The sequence below is a fragment of the Lepidochelys kempii genome, chromosome 5 (genome assembly GCF_965140285.1).
Source record: "Lepidochelys kempii isolate rLepKem1 chromosome 5, rLepKem1.hap1, whole genome shotgun sequence".
Lineage (NCBI taxonomy): Eukaryota > Metazoa > Chordata > Testudines > Cheloniidae > Lepidochelys > Lepidochelys kempii.
The window spans coordinates 54,070,805-54,089,805 of NC_136384.1; the positions used below are offsets into that span (position 1 = coordinate 54,070,805).

Genomic DNA, 19,001 nt, shown 5'->3' on the forward strand with positions numbered 1-19,001 from the left:
TTATCATCTAGCAGGCACAGGAGGTATTAGCTGTGGGTGAATGGTTTGAGTAGTCTCTGAACTTCTTCTTGTGTTTATGGTGAAGCAGATTCTCTTGCTAAGTCTATTATTGAGACAAGGAGGATGAGGTAATATCTGTAATTGGACCAATTTCTGTTGCTGAGTTTGTTCAGTAAAAGATATTATCTCACTACCTTGTCTCTCTAATATCTTTGGATCGACACAGCTACAACTACATTGCTGAGTCTACCATCACCAAGCACTGGACATCATAGATAATTCTTTGTCTCTCAGGGGCTTGGAGTAAATCAACATTTTCGACTCGGACACATTTCATGGAATCTTTTCCCCTTTGTTTCTTTTTCCCATAGTTCTGTCCATTCCTCTCAACCGATCTTTAATTAGATTTTTAAACTTAAGTTTACTTGAAGGGATCTCTACATGAACGTGCTAGTTTTTAAGAGCATTTTTTGCCACTTTGTCTGCTGCCTTATTTGCCCACTACCACTGCTGTGCTGCGATCCATGCTATTACTATGATAACTTTCAACTTTGTCAACTCTGTTGTTAACAGTAATATTCCATTAAGTATATCATTTCTGCTATCCAAAATGACATGATTGCCAGCAGTCCTGCAAGGAATCAGACAGGGTGACTATGGTGGCTGGCTTCACATCTATGATGCACTTTAATGCCAGCATTATCGGCTTAAGTGCTGGTCTGCTCACTCTTCCAGCCAATCAGGTGGCACAGCCAATCAGGCAGCCTACTACAGGCCAGCTGTGCTTGTTAGGTTGCCTGGAGACTAACTCTGCTGCAGGGCCTGATTCCTGACAACCAGGGCTTCTATATGCTATGGAAATTCAAATAATGCATAATAATATTATCTATTACTATTAACTATTCCACTACCGGAATAGAATTTCCAGTTTTGGTGTCCACAGTTTAAGAAGGATATTGATAAACTGGAAAGGGTTCAGAGAAGAATCACCAGAATGATTAAAGGATTGGAAAACTTGTTTCACAGTGAAAGATTCTCAGAGCTCACTCTGTTTCACTTAGTTTAAGAAAGAGAAGGTTAAAGTGATTTGAGCACAGTCTATAAATTCCTACATGTGGAACAAAAATTTGATAATGTGCTCTTAATCTAGCAGACAGAAGTGTAACAAAATCCAGTTGCTGGAAGCTGAAGCTAGAGAAATTCAGACTGGTAATAAGATGCAAATTTTTAACAGTGAGGGTAATTAACTACCGGAACAATTTACCCAGGCTTGTGGTGGCAATTTTTAAATGAAGATTGGATGTTTTTGTAAAAGACGTGTGTGACAGACTGACAATATCTTGCAACATCCTAGACAAACCTTACAGAATTAAAATAAAGGTATTAAGTCAAACCTAATTGAATTAGATTTAATACCTTTGGAGTTCATTGCATTAAAAATGCAATTGTGTATGTGTTATTATAGAATTGTATGCAACTCCTCTGGAAGTAGGATGTGTGAATGCTAATGTAATTCCTTTGTTTATCAGAACCCTTTGAAGTCACACCCTGGTGAGGTCTGTGTATACTAGTTCAAACTAGATGCTCCTGGGACAAACAAAGAAGGATTTTTGGATAAACAGCCTGGTTTTAAACAGTCTCAGGGCCTTTGTCCTGATCCAGCAAACAGCCAAGACTGCTGGTCCACTGAGAACCCCAATCCTAGGCAAGGTTTGGAAGGACAGGAGCAACTGAGGCCCCATAAGACTGGGTGCTTGTTCTGAGCAGAAGCTATGATGAGCTTGAAACCACAACCCCTGAGTGGGGTATTGATGGCCTGCTCCTCCCAGAGTCCATGCTAGGGTTGGGTGACCTCTGGTAAACTTATTAGCACATGTGTAGTTTCTTTTATTGTTTTAATGTTTTCTCTGTAGTGCTTTTACCTTGAGAATAAAATAACCATGCATAAAAGTGTGTGGTAGCTGTAACTGTGGGCAGTCACACAGTTAATCATCTCTGAAAAGAAAGAAAGCGGGCAGCCTGTCTCTGCTGAGGATATCACAATATATTGAGGGCACTGTGCAGTCTGGAAATACCCCTGTTAGAAAGGAGTGAGATGCGGGTCTCCCCCGCCAAGAAAGGCCATGTCTAGGGAGCCTGAAGCCTTGCTGAACCACTAAGGGGAAATACAGGTGTAGTTGCTCTGAACTTGTGACAATATTCTCTACTTCAAACAGAAATTAATTGAGGGAAGTCCTGTGGCTTGTGTTATACAGGTCAGACTTGATAATCTGGTTTTATAATCTATGAATAATGGCAATCACCTATGTTGAAATAATAAAATCCAATGGCAGGAAGACAATTTAGTGATTGTAAATTGTTGAAGTCCAGGGCTTATTTCAGATTACAACTGTCCAAACTAATCATGTGAATAGATTATTCAAGAAATTTAGCCTTTCTTCCTCTTTGTGTATCACTTGCAAACTGTGAATAGTGTGCAGTTCATTGATATAATTAAACTTAATAGACTCAATAGAAGTAATTATGATCCTTCATGTTAATAACCCATATATGACTCTCTAAGCAAGCATACCCAAGACATAATGAGTAAGAATATTACCTCAATTAGTTACCCCAGAACATTAAGAAAATATTTTTTTTAAAAATGCTTTTATTTCAGAAGGGCTCTCCCTTAATTAAAGTGTGGGAGCTCCTTATTGAGTGCTTTGTTGGAAGTTTAGATACCGACTGGTTTTACATACATCTCCATGGATAAGCCTTTGTTGTTAGTGGATTATCAGGAATAGTGGTATTTATTATTTGGACTGAGACTCATTTTACTCAGCCATCAGAAAGACATGATAGCTGAGAGACCTTGATTATATGACCTAAAAGTGAATGCCTTTGTAACCCATCACCAAACTTAAGCCAGCTAGTATCTATTTACAGTTGTTTTTTTTTCCAAAAAACAGAGACCAAATCCTGCTCACAGAATACTCCCACTAGTATCTGGAAAAAATATATGCAATTATTTTAACTTAGACCAATGCCTAATGGACTAGGATAAAAATGTATAATAGTTTGTAGTGTATGAAGCCAATATACATCCAAGTAAACTACAGTGGCAGAGGAGCTGTTATGGTTTTTCATGGTTAATAATCCATGAACCAAAATAACTGTATTTACAAGTAGGCCTTGACATGTTAGACTGTGATGACTCAGAAGGAGTAACTACACCCACTGTGTTGATAGTCCACTTATTAAGAAGTTCACAAGTAACCCTAGACACAAGGGAGCTACATCAATAATTATACCAAAGAAATGTTTCTGTGGCCTCAAGAACCTTGATTCAATAGACCTCATTGTTTCACAGCACTAATTATGACCCTGAATGTTACTAAACTACATATAAATGGCTCCCAAAGCAAACTAACACAATAACACAAAAAAGAATTAAGCATCACGGTGCTAGGAATAATGATTCCTCTCACTGAGCATTAATAACCAGCAGGGAAAATAGGACTTCAAAATTACATCAAAATCCAAATAAATGAGTGTTTGACATTGAGAACTGTAACTGTTGATTGTGAATGGTATAATTGTTCTGCTTTTGAATATAAAATAATATTTAACTTCAAACAATTCTATCTGTCTGACTAAAACTAATCCACTTTTCTCAAGGACATTTTATAACATGTGCCCCATGCTGCTTGCCATGAAGTAAATGGGAGTTTTGACATTGACTTCAGTGGAACATGAGAAGGCTTTGTATGGATTATATCATGCATTCTGAGAAGAGGAATGGAATTCTATTTTAGAGCAATTTTCACTGACACTTATCATGAAGGAAACAATTTCCAGTGTCAATAGATTAGCGTGAAAATATGCTCAAGGTTTTCTCTTATTTGTTAAATTGTAACTAAAATAGTTCAGGCCTCTGCAGCCCCCCCCCCCCCCCCCCCCGCTTTTTATTTATATAGGTTTAATAAAATAGCACTCCAAAGTTTTTCAGATTCCAAAGATGACAACGTTTAAAAATAAGGGGGAAGTGGGGGGAGGAACAATTCTTTATTACTTCATTATTCAATAGTCTAGTCAGTGTAGAATTTGGTTCAGATCCTTTGGTGATTTTTTTACATGGAAAATAAATCTAGTGATGTGTGCTATTTTAGTTGGATTTAATTCATTTGGTTTTCAAGCTTATTTGAATGGATGGGGAATCAAGTTAGAATATGACTTAAGTTCTCACTCAAATTAAAAAAAAATCAAGGTAAAAAAAAGTAAAGATTTATTGTGAGTTGTTTAATCTGTAATGGATTTCTGTATTATTTTTCTACATGGACTTGGTAATGGTCATGGAAGTGGATGGAATTTCACTTAAAACATCCACAATTGTGCCTGAAGAAAAGGCTTCTAGGGCTGGTGATGCAGTCAGATTGATGGATCAAAGGAGATACTCTTAGGGGCTGTATTTTTTATGGATTGGAGAGATTGGGTGTCGATGCGGGTGTCATGGAGGTATAAGAGTATATAGGTATAAAGTATAAGGAGGCTGCATAATCAATGTGAGAGCTGATAAGAACCTCTTGTTGTTAGCTAGATGGAAAAGGACAGATCTTAGAAACATTGTGGAGGAAGAAACAGTAAGATTTGGACACATTCTAGACCTGAGTGTTCAAATTTGCTTTCAAATTCAAAGAAATATTTGGAGATGTTTGCACCCCACTATTTGCTCATCTCTCATTGTGATGTAACTAAGCACATCTGTGCATAGGTTGCATCTTTAAAATATGCACACATAAAAGAGAATAACTAGAAAACATGGGCACACAAATATTAGGAAAACAGGAATACAGAACTTATTTATGTTAACAGACATAACATTAGAAATTTTACCTGTGAACTGATCCTCAGTCAAGCCATACTTGGTTGGCAATATATTAGCTACTGCGGTAGGAAGAGGGCCTGAAACATAAGCCCTTGTATCAAAGGCCTGGTTTGAGGAATGATAAGGTCAGGATGACAGTGTGATGGATAGAGAGGTACAAGGTGATGGGTGGTAAACAGCTACATCAGAGGATGTCAACTAACTACAGAGGGGCAGTACGTAACTTGTTTGCATTGATGTGTAAAATGGAAACTAAAAGGGAGTGTGTCTGTCTAGCCTAGGAGAAATGGAAAGTCCCACCATTCACTGAGCTGGTCCATTGTTATGGGAATACATGTATTAGTGATCCAGTGGAGTCTGCAGGATACTAGTACTAGTACTGTGCCTTGTTGACAATAAACCTGGCTGGGTGCCTTTGTACCTTAACAGATCTTGTGGTCATTGGGCAGTTCATTTGAGGTCTGCTGTGCCAGGTACATGCACAGAGCTGGGACGGCATACAGAGGGAACACATGCAACCAAACATTTCATCCCCAGCTGCTACCAAAGTTTTGCTTAATTTCATACCATAAAAATACCCATTTTATGAACCACTGTATAGATAAGGCATTTTGAAGTTAAAAAAGGCTTTTACTATTATTTAAGTGCTATTACTCTTGTGCCCTGGGTGCCTGGGGTAGCCCTCACTGAAAATGCCAAGGTCAGGGCAGGCTGCAAAAAGGAGACTAGATTCTCCCAAAGACTGGTGGCTAACACTGAAGTTAGACTCACCAACCATTTACCAACTGTGCTCCTGATCCCCCACACTGATTATCAAGAAGCTGAAAAAGGAAATCACACAGCCCCCTTTATTGCATTCCAGTTCTCTGGCTCCCAAAAAGCACATAGGTTCAATAAAGTGAGAAGTTACTTAAAAACAGTGCTCATGTATACAAAATGTTCTAACCACAAAGGGCCAGCCACATTACCAGGTCAATATCAGTCTGGATCTCACTCAAAATACCACACTGCCAGCCAGTCCTTTATCATCCAAAACTAAAGGTTTCTTATCAAGAAAGAAAGAACAAGAAGAGAGTTGTTAAATAGTCAAGTCATCGGATACTTACATAAGACTTCAAAGTCTATATATCAAGTTCTTAGCAGTACTGGTGAGTTTGCTGGCTTTAAAGTCCTCTGGAACACATCCACAGCTTGGATGTGTCATTCAGTCCTTTGTTCAGAGCTTGTCTGTAGAAAGGTTACTCCAGAAGTAAGAAGCAGGAATGAAGACAGAACGGAGAAGATGCAGCTGTCTTTTATACTTTTGCCATGTGTCTTATATTTCCTTTGTCCCAAACACAAGCTTCACAGTACATGGCATAGAAAAGCCTTAGAGTTCTGCCCATCGGCATGACCGTACATGTCTTGCTGACTCATAGGTGTAGCCCCTCCCTTCTCTCAATGGGTTCACTGTACAGCTGATGGACCATCAAGCAAGCTTAGTGCTGATGCCATTCTGTCTCAGGGTGTCACCCAGAAACACAGCACAAGTTTTGAAATAAAGACATACTATATATATTGTGACAAAGTTCCTCCTCTACCTTGGTGGGTCTTGCGCTTATTGGCGGATTTGCTCACCTTGGAGCTTCACGGCAGCCCTCAGTTTGGCTGAACCCACAGTCCAGGTCAACTCCTCCTGTGTCTGACCAAGAGTTGGGAGCTTTGGCGGGGAACCCGGGCCCGCCCTCTACTCCGGATTCCAGCCCAGGGCCCTGTGGAATGCAGCTGTCTAGAGTGCCTCCTGGAACAGCTGTGCAACAGCTACAACTCCCTGGGCTACTTCCCCATGGCCTCCTCCCAACACCTTCTTTATCCTCACCATAGGACCTTCCTCTTGGTGTCTGATAATGCTTGTACACCTCAGTCCTCCAGCAGTCTGCGTTCTCACTCTCAGCTCCTAGCGCCTCTTGCTCCCAGCTCCTTACACGTGCACCACAAACTGAAGTGAGCTCCTTTTTAAACCCAGGTGCCCTGATTAGCCTGCCTTAATTGATTCTAGCAGCTTCTTGATTGGCAGCAGGTGTTTTAATCACCCTGTCTGTCTTAATTGTGTCCAGAAGGTTCCTGATTGTTCTGGAACCTTCCCTGTTACCTTACCCAGGGAAAAGGGACCTACTTAACCTGGGGTTAATATATCTGCCTTCTATTACTCTCCTGTAGCCATCTGGTCCGACCCTGTCACAATATCTATAACTCATAATACAAAGGTGATACAAACATATAAACAAAATTATCATACTTGCCAATCATAACACCGTCACTGACACCTTACATGGCATATCTGGCATGATTCATTGCAATTTTGGTAACACTGATATTAATTTTATAAATTTTCCATTTTCCATGTAGCATCACAACTCCAATAAAAAATGTGAAAGTGAAACTTGGGTAACAGGATTTCCCTGTCAGACAAATATTGACATTTGCTGTGGCTTTACTTCAATGGATGTTAAGCAGCATAGCAGTTTCGGACAGTAAAGGTTTTTTTAAAGTCAATTTTGACTAAAATTGCATGTGATAGTACAAATATACTCTACCAAAGGTGTTGGATGTGCCAGGGGGAAAAACTCAACCAAGATGGGTTCTAAAACTTTTGTCACTAGCAACGAAAACAACATCAGTAATACATATATGTCAAGCTGACAACTGTCTACCATAATAGATAAAGACTGGAACTGAGGATCAATCCTATCAGTCACCTTTAGCAAATGAAATAATAAAATGTTATGACAGACTGTCTTTTAAAAACTTGAATACCACTCTCCTGTCAAAACATGCCTGTACAATTCTGAGTCTTAGTTAAAATGTAAGGCATGAGAGAAAGACTACAGTCTCTATTTGTCATAAAAAAAATACAACAGTAAACTTTAAAGCAGAGATTCAATGAAAGTGGCTGCTTTAATTAAAACCACACACACACTGATCTTCCAGGCTGCAGAGGGTCACCCAGACAGGGCAGCTGGCAGGTTCAGGACAACAGTTTATCTGGCAGCTTGCCACCACAAAACTATGCCATCACATTTCAGATCTGATTGGCAATGACTGTGCTATTCCAGTACCTAACCTGTCATAACCAAAGAGCAGATAACCCTGTGGTAAATTATGTGATTTTTTTCCCTTATAGATACAAATAACTACTAGCTAGTGGAGAAATTCCCAAAAGTTTCTTGTGACTTCTCAGCTGCTGCATTGAATAGTAATAATTGTCTTTTCTGGTAACATTATAGCTATACATGTGAACTTTCAGCCAGAGATTAAAGTAGAATTAACAGGTAGCATATTTCTCATTCCTCCTTTGTGTCTTACATAACATGCCCCAAGCTTGAAACAGGAGCTTTGTGGAAACCTCCTTCTGGTCAAGTGAGCAGGAGTTGTGAAGCTTGCCTCAGCAGGCTCTTGCATTTCCTTCATCTTCGGAGAGCTGCAGGCAGGAGCTGTGCAAGCTCAGGGAGGGTTTACACTACGGGGCTAAGTCAACCTAAGTTACGCAACTCCAGCTATGTACCTTGGGTCAACTTAGGTACCTTCAGTCAACGTATGTTAGGTTGCACGTCAATCCCCCAGTAAGTGGAGACAAGCCCTCAGTGATTTACAATTCACAGATGGTGCATGTGAACCATTTTTTTTCCTGTTCCATTATAATCTCTGCAGTTTGGTTTGAATTCTGAGTCCCAATGAAGCTCCAAAATACAAAGCAAATCTCAAAATGGTGTTGAGTTTTGCATAGTTTGGGACACAATCTCCAAATTTTGCACAGTTTATACTGGATTAACCTGGATTTACCAAAAAGCATATTAACTTTGGTAAATCTCAGTGAAGTTTATGAAAGTTTTACAGAGCTCTAGAACTATCTTACTCATATTTCTAACTTGTGTGTCTGCTGATTGGTAGTTAAAAACTAGAGCAGACTGAATCAGTTAGCAGAGGACCCTATTTCACGGCTAGACTCTTTGAGTAAGTGACCTGCATATTACTACAGAAAAGACCTGAACCAAGTCTTGCAGTCTGTCAGCAACAGGTCTAATAGCTGAAACATGAGGGAGCTTCCTTCTGACTAAGACAGTTTTGCTGAGTACATTTCAACTGTAAAGTTGCTCTTCTTTTATCTTTCTATTGATTAATACTTTCACTGAAGGTAGTTTTTCATCTTTTCTAGTTTTTTGATGTTGTAATAATCAATGTGCATCCATACTTTGAACACTGTGTGAAGTTCTGGTCATTCTATCTCAAAAGAGATGTATTGAAACTGGAAAAGGTGCAGAAGAGGGTAACAAAATTATTAAGGATATGGAATAACTTCCATACAAGGAGAGATTAAAAGACTGGGACGGTTCATCTTAGAAAAGATATGACTAAGGGAGGATATGATAGGGGTCTACAAAATCATGAACAATGTGGAAAAAGAAAATAGGAAAGTGTTACTTACCCCTTCACATACACAAGAACCCGGGGTCACCCATTAAAATTAATTGGCAGCAGGTTTAAAACAAACATAAGAAAATACTTCTTCACACAATGCACAGTCAGCCACTGGTGGACCTATCCTCCATGAATTTAACTAATTCTTTTTTGAACCCAGTTATACTTTTGGCCTTCACAACATCCCATGGCAATGAGTTTCACAAGCTATTAGCCAAGATGGTCAGGTAGTGATGGTGGTCCCTATACCTCAAACTATCAGATGCTGGGTCTCAATGACAAGGGATGGATCACTTGAAATTGCCCTGTTCTATTCGTTCTGTCTGAAATATCTGGCACAGGCCACAGTCAGAAGACAGGATACTGGACTAGATGGACCACTGGTCTGACCCAGTGTGGCCATTCTTATATTCTTAAAGTTGTGTAGCCTGTAGCTACATTCGGGCTTTTATATTATATATTTATATATATATAAATCCAAATCTTTACTCGCAATTTATATTTTGTTTCTGCAGGGACATAAAGAATGTGCATTATTGACTAGACAAAGCTGTTAAAGTGCATATTCTAAAGTGCACAGTCTAATGTCAGTAAGGGTATAGAAAAGTGACTTAGCAAATTCAGGGCCATGTTGTTCCTCCATTTCAGTAAGCAGACTTGGATATACCAGAATTCAGGTTGGGAGGGAAGTGCTACCCAAATACATGTTTCCGCCAACAATGTAAAAGCTAATTAAAGGAGATCCACAAAGCATGGGATCAATGGGTATGGGGGATCAGGCCAGGAGCTGGGTTGGAAAATATAGCTAGAGAGAATCTCTTCTCCTGAGAAACTTCAATCTGAAATTAAATTTGATAACCAAGTTATAGATGCTAGAAAATGGAATTTACTTCATAATAGAAGTATTGACACAACTTGAAAGCTACTACCCTGTTAGGGTGTGCCTCAGTGATCATATTAAATGAAAAGGAGTACTTGTGGCACCTTAGAGACTAGCAAGGAGCTAATTAAATGTGTAAAATGTGCGATCAGGTCCTGGGGGCCTGTCTGAATAATTTACAATGAGTATCTATTAGGTGTCTGAGTAAAATTCTATTCTTTACTGCCTAATCACTTCAAGGTACTGAGGAATGAATTTTTAAAAGTGAGATATTTCTGCAGTGTTCAAAAGCAGCATGGTAAAAATGTACCCAGAGGCATCTGATGGAGGACTTTGTCTCAATATCAGATTCTGAGAGTTAAGTCTTGTTTTGTTTTTGAGTCCAAGCCAAAACTAACATTCCCATTTAAACATTGGGCCTCTCTCCACAAATACAAGAAACATGGAAAACAAGCAACACGAATCAGAACTGACACTAAATAATGGATGTTAAGATCTGCTAAGTTGGGTGGGATGATTCTCCTAAATGGAATGTCAATATACATGAATGTAATCTATTAACAGACTGAAAAAGATGAGAAAGTGAAAGAGTGGTAGCATATGTCAAAAATATTTGCAATGATGGGGCTTGATCCTTCTCCCACTGAAGGTTATGGGAGATTTGCAATAGTGTTAATCAGTAAGTGTAACATCACACTGGTGAAATTCTTTAGGTGAGAACAAAGAATGAAGAAGAAAAAGAAAAAAATATCATAAGCACCTGCTGCAGACTATCACAACTGAAGGAGAAAAAGGGCGAACTGAGTGATCCAACTTCCAAGGTGTTGAAAGCTGCAAACTCAGTGCTCATTGAGGTTTTAGCTATAGAGATGCGTATTAGGTAACAAAAACAGCCAAACATGAATTAAAAGAGATTCTCAATTGCCAATAAGACAACTTTGTGATCCAGAAAGCAAGAGATTCCAACCTAAGGAACTGGAGCTGCTTTTTACTTGTGGAGAATTTGAGACTAACAGGAAAGCTTAAATGAAGCTAGTGACTATTAATTACTAGAATGCAGCATAAAAGCAAGAAATGGTTCAAAGAATGAAGCACTGTGAGGGCACTAGATGTCAGAAAACCAAATGTTGAGGAATTAAGAAATCTAGTGGGTAAGATGCAATCAAAATGGTAGAGGTTTAAAGTTCATAGAACAGAAAGGGACTCAGCCTTTGAATCCTGTGGAGATGGAACATTTGCAGGCAAATTCTTTAAATTCTAGGGACTATCTGAGTGGAGCCGGCTCTCTCTCCATACTTCCCAGCCTTTTCATTTGCACAGGCAGCATGATTCTCCACACACAATAATACAGAACTCCTTTCTTGAAGGAGGTTCAGGCACAGAGATAATGTTAATAATAATCTGAGCAGGATTAACTATTGAATGGATTTCCATAGAATACCCATGGAGTCTTTAGAGAATATGCTGTAGACAGTGATTACGCTCTAACTACAACCCTAACATCATCTAGAGCCCCAACTCCAGGGAGATCACATAGGTAGGCTCACACAGAGGATTCCTGGGGGGAGAGGAACGGGGAATAAGCATTCTGAAGGGCTATCATACATCTTTGTGAAGCTTTCAGAGCCTTCCCATTCCATGTTACTCTGTTGCTCTTTTTCCGCCCCAACACCTTCCAGAAATGAGGACCATATGGATTTCAAAATCAGGTAAGTCTGGAGGGAAAAGATAAAGGCAGCTAATAAGACAGAAAAGCAGAATGAGTTTAAAACTATCCAGATGCACTAAGGGATAAAGTGTTTTAAAGGGGAAAACAAAACACTGAATAAGAAGTAGGGCAAGCAGAGCCATGAAGAAGCCATGGAGAAGTATGGCTGCAGCCTAGCCTGATCCCTTTTTCCGTCTCCATACTAAGTCTGCACAGACCACAACAAATAATGCTCCTCAACATCAGCCACAGTGTCTGCACCAAAGCAGCACAAGCATGGTCTGTTCTTCCCAACCCACAGAGCTTTTTAGCTGTAGGGTGCGAGTCCTGAAAAGTTCTCTGCTACTCCCTCGTACCAACAGTAGCAGCAGGAAGATTCTGAGGGCAGGAATTGCCTCACTAACTCAACTCCAGCCTAGCCTGCCCCTCCCACTACCATCACATTAGTTGCCATGAAAAGCTCATGGGATTTGTGAACTGGGCTCTCCATGGATACTGAGCAGTTTGCAGAACTGGGGCATAAAATAACAGTCTCTACAAATCCAAGAGTTGGTAAACATGAAGGACAGAAAGAAATGATTTAAGAAGCTATAACTAAGAGTGGTAAAATGAAATTAGAAAAAAGAAAATTTAGGAATAACTTCCTAGCATCAAGCTATATCAGGCTGTGGAATAATCTCCCCAGGGAAATGGCAGAAGCCCCATTATCTGGGACAACCTAGATGTAACACTAGAAAATGCACTCTAGAGCACAGCCCAACTTTGACAGGAAAATGGACTGGATGACATAATATGTCTTTTTTTCTGCTCAGTCTTCTATGTTTTTGGTAGTCTATGATCTAGGTAAAAAATCTTTGAGCTGTCTGAGGTAATTTTCAGTCATTTTCATAATTAGTGTAACATCATTTAATTACATAAATACTGTAAATATGCATAATGATGTAATTAGAATGTGTAATTACTACCTGTAATTACATAATTAGATATAACAACATAGTAAAACTCTTTATAATAGTATTGGGTGTTTGCAACCTTAACTACAGTGATGGTATTTGGAGTTGCTATAGTGCACAATAATAATGTTGGTACATTACTAAGAATCCATGTTTTAATATGAATTGAACTAAAACTAGTTTATGTTTATAGCTCACAAACAAATGCTAAAAGTTATTAAAACGTGTTTAAGTGCTTAGGGAAGATGTGGTGAGCTCCCAAAACAAGGATAATTCAATGATCTGTAGTCAGTGCAGGTGTTTGGCCATCTGTCCATCCATTTATGTTACCATAAAGTAACATAAAGCATTACGGGTAGTTACAGACAGTACTATGATCAACATATTCTCAATGTTTATTTTTCTTTTAAATTATACATAGTATAAATGTTGATGTTAGCAACTATATTGCTTTCCAATTTCTTTTTGCATTCTCTCTTGGTACACTTGGTTTATATTCCTCATTGGGTTTTGCCTCCTACATATATTATTGGCAGCACTTCTCTTCCCCTTCCCTCAGGAGAATAAGGAACAGAATCCTGTAGTACAGGACTGTGAGCATTTCACCCACACACACAGACACACGTTTGTAAGCATTTTTCTCATCCTGGGAATAACAATTTTTTGTTTCATATCTCTGTCACTACCAGTTCCAGCACATTCTTTAGAAATCACATTTTAAGTCATAATGAATATGTTTTTGGAAGTCTACATCAAGGTGACTCAGCAGGCTTGTGAAGAGTTTGTGCTCAATAAATTGATACACATTATAATAATTCTTCCTAACACAGCAAAGTTATCCTTTTAAATTCCCCAAGACATTTCCTTGCAAGGGGCCAGACTGTGGAACCCTGAGTCACATTGTTGAGCACTTACCTATGTGAGTAGACTCATTGAAACCAGCAGGACCACTCAATGAGAGAACACAAGTGAGTATCTCTTAAGTTTCAGTCCCGCTCCTCTGGTCTTAATATGAATTTTGCCATTGACTTCTACATATTGGGACCTCAAGGAGAGCCAAAGTAGAATAAAAGGTGATGGCTCTAAAAAAGCAACAGTCCCTTCAAAAATCCATCCTTTATTATCTAATTATGATGTCCCATGTTTAGCAGCAAAGGGCATTGCACATATATGGCCTGAAATCCCTGAAATATGTATGTGATGGTTCTTTATCCTTATATCCTGCAAGAAATGGGAAGGTGTGATTCTCTTTACCTTCGGGGGAACACCCTGCACCCCCATGTTCATCCTTATAATATGATTGTGTGGTATCCAATGCAAAGTTTGTCATGTCAGGCATCTTTGGAAGGCTCGTGATGCACTGAGCATTGTTGTTATAGTGACGTTATAGGTTGTAATTTAATGTACATAGTTATGAGGCTGAAAATATGCCCTCCTGGCTTAACACAAGCCCAGGCAAAACTCTCCAGGAGCAGAGGGAGCAGTTCACATCTCATCAGGGCATGTGTGGGACAAACCCAGCCCAGCCTCACAGGAACAAAGGACACTGGTCTAGGCAGCAACAAAGGATCTGTTGGATTCTCGAGTAAGCCACCCCACTTCCCTTGGTCAGTTTGGGACTACGATGAAAGAATGCTCACCTGACTCTGAAGGGTGGGGACAAAGCCAAGAGGGAAGAAATAACATGATAAAAGGGAGAGACGCTTGCCATGCTCTCTCTCTCTCTCTCTCTTCCACCTCCAACTACAGACACCAGCACCAAGCAACTGAAGCGCTGATCAAAGGGGAGAGCCTGGCTGAAGGGCAACCAGCCAACCTGTGGTGAGAAGCATCTAAGTTTGTACAGGCACTGAAAGTGTTAAGATCAGCTTAGAATGTGTTATGCTTTTATTTCATTTGACCAAACCTGACTTCTTGTGCTTTGGCTTATAATCACTTAAAATCGATCTTCTGTAGTTAATAAATTTGTTTGTTTATTCTACATGAAGCAGTGTGTTTGGTTTGAAGTGTGTCAGAGACCCCCTTGGGATAACAAGCCTGGTACATATCAATTTCTTCGTTAAATTGACAAACTCATATAAGCTTTCAGCCTCCAGCGGGTATAACTGGACACTGCAAGATGGAGGTTCCTAGCGTTGTGTTTGGGACTGGAGATATTCGCTAGTGTCATTCGGTTGCACAATCCAAGCAGTGGCTATCCAAAAGTGCTCCCTCACGTAACTGGGAGCAGCTTACATGCTAGAGGCTGTGCATGAACAGCCCGGGAGCGGGGGTTCTCACAGTGAAGCAGGGTAAGACTGGCTCCCAGAGTGAAGGATTGGAGTGACCTATCAGATCACTGGTCCAGATAACACCAGAGGGGAACATCACAGAAGGATAACCCCCCACGAGGTAGATATGATCTCTTGATGAATTCCCAAATAATGTGCCAGTTACTCCATTTATCAAGTGTAAGTGTAACCCACACACCTCCTGGGTGTGGTGTTCTGTTCCATCTAGTGGCACTGAGACCACTTAGAGAGATCAAGAGAGTGTTAAACGAGTCTGCTCTACAGCCTTAGCTAACAAGCAGTTGGCTTTTAGCTCATGTGATAGAGGCTCATGCACTAAGCTCCAGAGGTCCCCGGGTGGATGGCAACTGGGGTCTGTTGGTGTTACATAACTACCTTGTAAAATGATCTATCAACAATTTTTATATAACACTTCACACAAGAAAATCACAATATTCCACCCTATTGATCTAATAAATGGTGCTTGAAGTGGGATTCCATTAACATGATCTACCTCACACACACAGTGCAGCCCTTAATCTTTCCTCCACAAATTCCATGGAACAACATCAAAGATTGAATTTGGAAAAAAATAACGTATTCTATCTGCTACTAAGAATTAACTATGCTGAAGCATATTTTTAGTGGGCCAGCTGTATCATTTTCCTTTGAAAAGGATATGACCCAAGTGTGGAGGCTCTCCTATCATGACAGTCAACACTAAATAGCTAGAGACCATCTTGTGATGGTTTGTAGTCCATCTGGCACTATTTCAGACTTTCTGAATCTCTACACTAGGATGCACTTCACAGCTGAGAGTCTGGGGTTGTTAAGCAACCAAGAAAACAGGAAGCAAGAGTTATTAAATCTGGTAAGGCTGTTGAGTCAATGTTAATAACTGTACTAGAGCAGTTTGCACACTCTGCAAGCATCATCTCATCCACCCAAAACAATACCAAATGAATTTTCAACCCAACAACTATCTCCAGTATCACATATCTTTTATGGGCTATGTCTATCAGCTCTTTCAAATTCCCCTGCCCTTTTGCCCATTGTAGGACAACAGCTATAGACCCTTTTGACTGCTATGCCTGAAAAATTGGAGACTAAGTTGAAGCCCCTTTAAAAAAGCGGCTCCTTCAGTTCATATTTAAGAGGTCCACACCTCAAGTTGGTTGAAAAACCATGTACTGCACAATGCACCCAAGGTCTGCCAACTTCATAACCTGTCCATCTTATATTAATATTGTATTTACCCATACATTAATAATATAGTGGAATCCTGGGTGCTATTACATGGTTGATTCTGTAATGCATCGAGTAAAGAATTTAAACAGGTAGATCTGTAAAACAATTGCAATACTTACTGTATTGGCAGTTTCTTCCCATAAATTCACCTGGACACTCACAGGAATAGTTAGCAACAAGATCTGTACAAATGCCACCATTTTTACAAGGTTCAGCTTCACATTCGTTTACATCTGTGGGAAATACATAGTGTCAGCATTAGCAAAACACTTTAAGAAGTAATAAGCATTTGTTTCATGCACTGTAAATTAGACAGTCATTCTCTAAGGATCCATATGGTTGATATTAGTATCAGAAACATATTTTTGGACAGTCAACATATGTTCAGCAAAAAATGCAAATTGTGCAAAATGTGTTCAAAGCACAGCAATTTTAACAATCAAATCCAATCAAGCTCATATAGATTTGCCTAGTTGCACAAACACATACTACAATCTTGAAATGTCCTGTTAAACAAGAACAGAATTAAGGGCTACACTGTGGCTTTTCACAAGTTCTGAAAAAGGGGCAGTGCATAGTTGTTCTGGTCCAGGAGGAGATGAGGGACGATACAGTGACTCAGAGGTTCCTCCCTTTTTTCTGGGAAAAGTACTCTGCGTCATCATATACCTGGCAGATTTCTTTCCCTCTGTGTTGGAAAAGAGTAGTAGATTGAAAGATTAATCCATTCTCTCTTTACTCACCCATTCCATGCCCACCTGCATGGAGGGGAATAGCAGATGCATGAGGATTGTTCTCCTCCTCTCCTGGCTCTGTAACCCTGCCCTGCAACAGGTAGCCTATGTAGGGAAGCAAAGCAGTAACTGTACCCTCTCCTCTGTGTGGGCACATACTGCATGTCAAAATTGTGCCCTAAATAAATAATCCAATTAGGTCTGAGAGAGTAACTGATTAATTCTACTTTTAAAATTGTCGTTGCTTTTCTTTCAGCAATAGCTGCCAGTTAAGAATGTCTCTCAGTTCATCTTAATTCATTAAAAACCCCCTCTAATAGACAATCTAATTGTTTTAGGGTCTAAATAATTCTCTTTCTGTGCATGACTTAGTCAGTAAATAAGAACTAACAGCTTGATCTAGTAGCTTATAAATTTTATTAAATTCAAAAGGCTGTAGTTAGCTAATTTTATTTGGGAGCTTCCAGAGTTTGGTACAGCAGGGAAGAGGTGTCTTTCGACTCTTGTTGAACTTGACAGGGAGCGCAGAAAGAAAGTTCTAGCTCAGTAATTCTCAACCTTCTCTATATTGTGACTCGTGTTGCAACAGAAAATGTTTCAGGATTCCCTCTCCCCTCTAGTCATTTAGGAAATGGGGTGTGATCAGACCCCCCCCCAAGTTGAGAACCCATGTTCTAACTCAGTGGTTCTCAGCTAGGGGGTCTGGGGCCTGCTGGGGGGGCCGCAAGCAGGTTTCAGGGGGTCCGCCAAGCAGTACCAGTGTTAGACCTGTTGGGGCCCAGGGCAGAAAGCTGAAATCCCACTGCAAGGGCCCGAAGCCTGGGGCCCTGAGCCCCACCATCTAGGACTGAAGCAGAAGCCTGAGCAACTTAGCTTCACAGTGCTTCCTGTGACATGGGGCCCACAGCAATTGCCCTCCTTTCTAACCCTTAACTCTGGCCCTGGCTTTTATATGCCGAAAATCAATTATAGTGGCACAGGCGGACTGTGGAATTTTTATAGCATGTTTGGCGGGCTTCAGAAAGAAAAAGGTTGAGAACCCCTGTTCTAATTTAAACTGCAGAGCTGCGGAAAATGGTTGTATTAGTTCACCAGAAAAAGTTCACAAAGTACACAATGTGACACCTCTTAATAAACCAATTTATTTTGGGCCTTAAAGATATCTTTTCTATAAATAGTCCCCTGTGCCTATGCTTCCTTGTTTCCTTAGCTACCCCTTTTTATCTAGTTTAGCAAATAACCTCTTGCAATATCTACTATACATATGCAGAGTGCTATTTTCAATGAGTCATAACTTGGTCAAATCAAAACCAGTTTTACCAGAAAGCTTAAAGATGCTTCCTTTCAATAAAGGCCAGTTTCCATATTAAACTTCAATTTTTACCCATGTGGTTTCATCTATGAGAAGTTCAGAAAATAAGGTTGCTGGAATTGTAAAGAGAAAGGACTTTTAGGCAGCCTTATTACAGACAGTAATAAGAGTGTAGTGTATTCATGTTCTGCATATGTCCAGAATGGCACAGACGCATATGATTTCCCTAGTCTTGGATCTTACCATATTTAGAGCTGAACTAGATGAAAAAATGTCTCAAATCACAAAAGGATGAAGAGTTCCCTGTTGACTACACATCTAAGTACCTTCCTGTGAATTGTTTGTTTCAGTAAGTCCATGAATAAATTGTGTTCATGACGTGGCACAGCTACACATGTTTTCAGCGTAAGTATGCATATAAGTGATACACATTGCTGAAACCTCTCACTTTTTAGGCAAAACCACTCATTTTGACTACTTGAACACGTTTAACTGTTCCAACATTCTATTGGTAGTATGAATGCATTTGAGCAGAGGCTGTAGCTGTCTACTCAAAATTCATAACATAGGC

The 19,001-nt window shown here is 39.8% G+C and overlaps 1 protein-coding gene across 1 annotated transcript in view; it reads right to left on the bottom strand.

The window, feature by feature from the left end:
- Positions 1–19,001, bottom strand: part of EDIL3 (EGF like and discoidin domains 3) — a 392,956-nt gene that overhangs the window by 163,021 nt on the left and 210,934 nt on the right. Inside the window, exon 5 of the mRNA XM_073344422.2 lies at positions 16,504–16,617. Within this exon, the coding sequence (XP_073200523.1) occupies positions 16,504–16,617 (114 nt within the window). The remainder of the gene's footprint in view (positions 1–16,503; positions 16,618–19,001) is intronic.